The sequence below is a fragment of the Cydia pomonella genome, chromosome 12, assembly GCF_033807575.1.
Source record: "Cydia pomonella isolate Wapato2018A chromosome 12, ilCydPomo1, whole genome shotgun sequence".
Taxonomy (NCBI): Eukaryota; Metazoa; Arthropoda; class Insecta; order Lepidoptera; family Tortricidae; genus Cydia; species Cydia pomonella.
The window spans coordinates 10,135,370-10,141,405 of record NC_084714.1 but is presented as its reverse complement, the minus strand read 5'-3'; the positions used below and the strand labels follow the sequence as shown (position 1 = coordinate 10,141,405).

The 6,036-nt window shown below is 35.6% G+C and overlaps 1 protein-coding gene across 1 annotated transcript; it reads right to left on the bottom strand.

Annotated features, from left to right (window-relative positions):
- Window positions 1-1,803: 1,803 nt before the first annotated feature.
- On the bottom strand, window positions 1,804-5,484 carry LOC133523494 (ubiquitin-conjugating enzyme E2 variant 2). Its single transcript, XM_061859123.1, has 4 exons — window positions 5,233-5,484; window positions 4,961-5,103; window positions 4,420-4,545; window positions 1,804-2,876 (listed from the first exon to the last, which is right to left on the bottom strand). The coding sequence occupies exons 1-4, from the start codon at window positions 5,255-5,257 to the stop codon at window positions 2,736-2,738; spliced, it is 435 nt and encodes a 144-aa protein (XP_061715107.1). The 5' UTR covers window positions 5,258-5,484; the 3' UTR covers window positions 1,804-2,735.
- Between the last annotated feature and the right edge of the window lie 552 nt (window positions 5,485-6,036).

The window sequence follows — 6,036 nt, the reverse complement described above, 5'->3', positions numbered from 1 at the left end:
CTGTGGAATTTTGGAATTGAGCACCTTCACCGACAACCCATAAGGCAGTTGAAGATATCTTGGGGTTTGAGATCGTATCAGGGGAATATCTAGTGATACAAATATCTTTTTGACACCATTCTCTTGGGCGTATCTTCTTAACGTTTCTTGTGCCTGCGCCAATTCTTAAGGTTTTCCCCCACCCCACACTGTCTCTGGAATGTAACAAGAGAATCAATAAAATGAGAGGAGACCTCTCCCCCTTCCGTCGGAGGGTTAATTTAGAATTATATGATGATCTGTGTATTTCTTCCTACTTTTACTGTATCTCATAGATTCCAAGGGTCCTCATAGAGTGAAATTTCGGGTAAGCTGCCATTTTAGCTAGCAAGCCACTGCCGCACGGCCAAGCTGTATACCTACTGCAAAATTAATATGAGGCTGTGATTCCACAAATTATGTGCGAGGTTGCGTAGCGAGGAATGTGTTTGTAACAATAGAATATTGTCCACAAAATAAAGGCTTTAGTACTTATAATATGAACAACTGCTGATAAAGTAATGGTAGTCCACAAAAGTGTGAGATTACGAAGAAATGAAGGTATCTACCTAAATTGGTTTGTTTACGTTAAATTTATGACCTTTCTATTGAACTGCACTTTAGATGATTTGGCTTGAAATTCTTGAAAAAGCCTCGTTTTAAAGAACTAGTCCCTTGTCATGTATGTATTTATGAATTAGGTCCCATAAGTTTCGTGAAGATATTAATTCTAAGGCGGTCTTCTTCACACCGGAGCGGCACACGGATCAGCATCAGTGTAACTGGAACTAATCGAACTGTTGGTTAACCCTTTTGCAGGCATAGCGCCAATAGAATTTCTACTTTAGCATTCCGAATTAAGGTTCAAATTACATTGTACTTTTGTTTTTATGATTTTCTTCCTGATTGTATTCAACGTCCTATTAAATCATAATATTCTTACTTTGGTTAACACTCCCTTTGTTCATGTGCTTGCTAAGTTTATGATTTTTATGAAAGATTTATATATTAAACTCTGTTTCCTAAAACTCAAACTTTCAAATTTAAAGTTTCAACTTTCCCCTGTGGTTAAGAAATAATCGTCCAAGAGGATGTTTAGGGTTCCGTAGTTACCATTCTGTCAGAATAGGCTAAACGGGAGTACTTACCTTCGCAGCGCTTTGTATGTCTTTTTGCTATGAAAACTTCTTACAATAACTCTCAAAAACGGCTGGACCGATCATGTTCACTATAGTTTTGGTTGGAAGTATTTATTAAGCTTTTGTTTTACGATTTTTTTTGGCCCTACGGTTCAATAGTTAGAGGGGGGGAATGCACATATTGTTTTTCTTTTGGAGCGATTATTTCCGAACGTTCCTATTCCGATCAAGTATCTACACGGACTGGATCAAAGCCTGCTACCGAACTTCTGCATCCCACAACCTTGACGCTGGCAAAATTGTCCCAATGGACAGATGCCATAACTAAAAAAACTGAACTGAACGGTGCAACCATTGCATGTCTTTCTCGCTGAAAAATAAAACGACGAAACATGATCTCATAATACAAAAAAAACTCCTAGGTCAATTTTGAAACGGAAACCGAGACAACGAAATAGTTTTAATAGTAGAATAGTTTACCTTCATATAGCAGCTGTATGCTCTTCATTAACTGTCGTACTCACTAACCAGTTTATGACTATGTAATGAGTATGTAAGCTTTTATTATGAGAGATGGATGTAAACTTGATTTGATATTTCTATTTCTACAGCACTGTTGAGGTCGATTTGGGTATTAAAATAAGTCTCAAAATATGACAGTTTTGATTTATTTACCTTTGCTAGTTATACATTGGTAAAAATATTAATGCTATGAAACAATTTGACTTAGCATTTGGTTGTCACAATTAATTCATGAATAGTGGTTAAATTGGATGTGTGGATTTAAGATCACAAGCTGACATCCAAGTGGGGCCCCGCCGTCCAGTTGCCGATACCTATTACAATAATGCTCGTGTATATTTAAAGAAATATTTAAAATATGCAAAGCTTTATAATTAACCAGTAGTACTTTATCTTATGTGCCTAAGAAATAAATCATTTTCTTAAATATTTTACACTTGATCATGTTAAAATTACAAGAAAAAAAATGCTATTTCTTCCTGCAGAATTCGTGTTATAAGATATTATTTTCCAAAAGGGAAATTAAACTATGTAATTAATTTTAAATATGACATGAGAATAAAAAAGCAAGTCTAGGTCTATCCTTCCTCAATGAACAGTGATAAAAAAAGCTATTCTATTACTATGCCTTGACTATCCTCTGTTCATAAACAAAGGAATAAAAATCACATACCTAAAGTACAGATGGTAAAGCTAGCCTTAACAATACCAAAGCAAGTTTAACTTTTTAAAGGCCACAATAATTTAGGTAATATGATAAATAAATGGGTGTTACCCGTTACATGGGTTTTTAAGAGCCAAGGGGTCCTTAAAAATGATCCTTAAAAGTTCTATTCACCCAATCTACCTTGATGAAGGTAAAATCGCATATTAAATAAATGCACAAAACACTGAATCAGAACAAATAACTCTTAGCATAATCTGACTTCTCTTCAAACACAACATAATTCTTAAGATAACCATATTGGTAAGGTTCTTTATGAAACATTTAACCTATGAAATATTAAGAGTGGTTCAGAGTAGATTGGGTATGGTTGAGACATGGTTAGTGAGGAACTAGAAGGTACTGCCCTCCGGGGGCTGTGAAAGCTTCATGTTCTCCTTGAGTGTCATGAGGCGCCGCAGCTCCTGCAGCACTGTCTTAATGGTGTAGTCACGCTGCCATCGCGCCAGAATAGGCACTTGTCTATTATCCACCTGCACGAATATGGAATAAGTTTGTTATAATGTCATATCATCGGGGATAGTGCAATACCGCGCAACTAACAAAGCCGTAAGAGTTCGAAATTCAAACAATGTACAAGGTAATTGGACCTTACTGCATTTGTTAGTTACGCGGTATTGCACTATCCCCGAAAATATGACATAATAAATAGCTGTGACAAATCTTGTCGGAAACTTTCTATACCACCAACATAGAATTCATGAAAGAGATCCATGAATAACTACTCACTTTAACTACAGACAACAGGAAGTAGACAGATAATAATTCTATCTCAACATTATGCATCCTACTCCAGTTGATCATCAACTATTAGATTTCACAGGAGTAGGCATGCATTTGAAAATAAACCATGGTGTTTTATAGAAAGCTCTGACACAAGCTGCTTCTTTAACACATTCACTGCCAGGAACCCACCAGGTGGGCGCTCGTAAACTTTACTCGGATGCCGGACAACCCGCTGCGGGAGTTCACTTTATACACAGCTATAGACGACTACCGTCTACGCCAAAGAACCCACCTGGTGAGCGCACATCTTCACAGGCATATCGCAGGGTTGACACCTCAGAGATTTATTTACTTATTACCTATAATATTATTTATAGACAATATAGACATGGATCAATTACTTTTTAATATCTTAAATTACAAATTGGAGACTAACCTATGTATATGCACGACTCGATAATCCACGTCAAATTATAATTAATTTTGGCGTACAGTACTGGTTTAATCATAATGTGAGTTTGCTAACCCACACAGCGGGCGCTTATGTATATTGCCCGGTTCCTGGGGTAGCGTGCCGTTTTTCGTCTGGCAGTGAATGTGTTAAATTACTGATAGTCATATTCAACACTGCTTATAGGCTGATTACAGTTTCAATTGAAAAGTCTCATGATGTACCCTGATGGATTATACTTTTGTTAATACATTCACTGCCAGACAAAAAATGGCACACTACCCCAGAAACCGGGCAATATACATAAGCGCCCGCTGTGTGGGTTGGCAGCAGTTGTTCCCGGCAGTGAATGTGTTAATCCATATACTGGATATTTTCACAAACTGTGTTTTAAAGATAAATTATTGATTAGAACTTCTTCAATTTAATTATACATACACTGTTACTAAACAGATGTTACATTTTATTTATTTATTTATTAGTTTATAGACAAGTTACATCAGTTATGGTTACTTTTCTGTCAAACTGCATAGCAGTTTGTTGACAGAAAACTTATTCTACCCTCCACCATTGTTAAGTAAGTTACCGTTCACTTCATTTATAGCTATGTTTATAGTGCAAGTGTGATTTCTTACAAACAGTTGTAACAGCATTATATGCCAAAATGCTTGATATTGTCAACATAGTCAATTCTTAGTGTAGACTAAGATATAAAAAGTATAGTCAGGTGCCAAGAAGAGTAGCCTTTCCTGCTTGGTGTAGAGAAGGTTATGTTCTCCTACAGCAATTTTTTATTTATATTGCTGTAGACTGTAGTTGGTATGATTAAGTATACTTACAAGTCCAGTCTGGCTGTTGACACAATTCATGTTGATCCTAGAGATAAATCTAGCAGTTGGAGGTTCATCTGGGTACCGAGTGCCACATTCAACTTTAAGTGAATACATCCTATTTTCATATGGAGTCTGCAATGTAAGAAAATATTTGGAACAGGATGTCAGGGCTGTATGTATATATAAAATAATCTTGATCCATAATTAATATGTGTAGTACAGTAAAGTGATAATAAAATACGTGACTCATCAGTAATCAATACCTAGGAATAATTGAATTACTTTTTAAATTGAATGTGCATGTTATTTATGTAAAAATATATGGTTGCCAGACCATAATATATGTTGACACTGTTAAGTAAATTGTTACCATTCATAAATACACCATAACCTCAAACTGAGGTAGAAGCTGCTTAGCAACAGTCATAGATTTTTCATTATACCAAATAATAAAGTTCCACTATTTTAAATAGTTGTTTTGTACTTCACATAGCATTTTTAATGAACAATATTTTAATTTAGATTACATAAACAAATAAAAAATTACCCTAGGGGGTCCAATTATCATGCCAGTCCAGTGAGTAAGAGTCATATCATCATCGCTTTCGAGTCCCCAAGAAATCGTTCCATCGCCCACTCCCTTCTGACCTTGCTCAAGTTCTTCTAGAAGACGAAAGTTCCGTGGTACCACTGTTTAAAATAAAAAATTATTATTAGTTTACGCTAACACGAAGTGTTATTTGAACAAAATACAAAACATTTAATTTAATGAATCAAATGAGTAAGTACTACAGTAGTAAAAATAAACTAAATTCATACCAACGCCTGATGACGGATTCGCCATGATCACAAATTTCACCGGCGCGCACTACTGATACAGCTACTTTGGTTGCGTATTTAATACTTCCGCATTTACTATACTGAATCCAGTATAATTTTTTGAAAGAATTGGGTAATTTATATTTTAGTGGTGGAAAATATTTCCATGAATATCCCAATAAATCCCCAATCAAAGAAAAGAATAGGGTGACGGGAAGCAATTTTTGCTGACTTTGACAAATGTCACTACAGAAAACTCTTTGGTCTATGGATTACCTCTCCGGTTTGGCCAGTATTAAAAAAATAGTTTCCGGTAAACATTTTTTTATATTGCCACACCGGTTACGAATTGTGCAATGAAGCATTCCACAATGCTTCAATCGTAATGCGTCAGACCATCGTCAGCTCCTAGTGAGTATTATATTCTTTGATCGTCAGACTCATTTAAGCGCCAAGTACATCAACACGTCCCGATAACGGGCCCGATTTCGGGCCTGATAATCGATTTCCGATTCACGGAATATCAGCACATCGTTAACAATATTTGAAATGTAAAAAATACTTTGTCTCTAATTGCCAAAAATGTTCAATGTTTGATATTTTTGCATATGAACTTTAAGTGCCATATATATCCACATTTTATCAGGCCTGATGTCAGACCCGATTTTGGGCCCGAGAAAGAGTATTTTTCCGTTTCACCAAATATTTATCAGCACATCGTTTACAAAATTTGATATAAAAAAAAAATCATATGCAAAACTACCAAACATTGAACCTTTTTAGCAATAGGGTTGTTTCCAATTT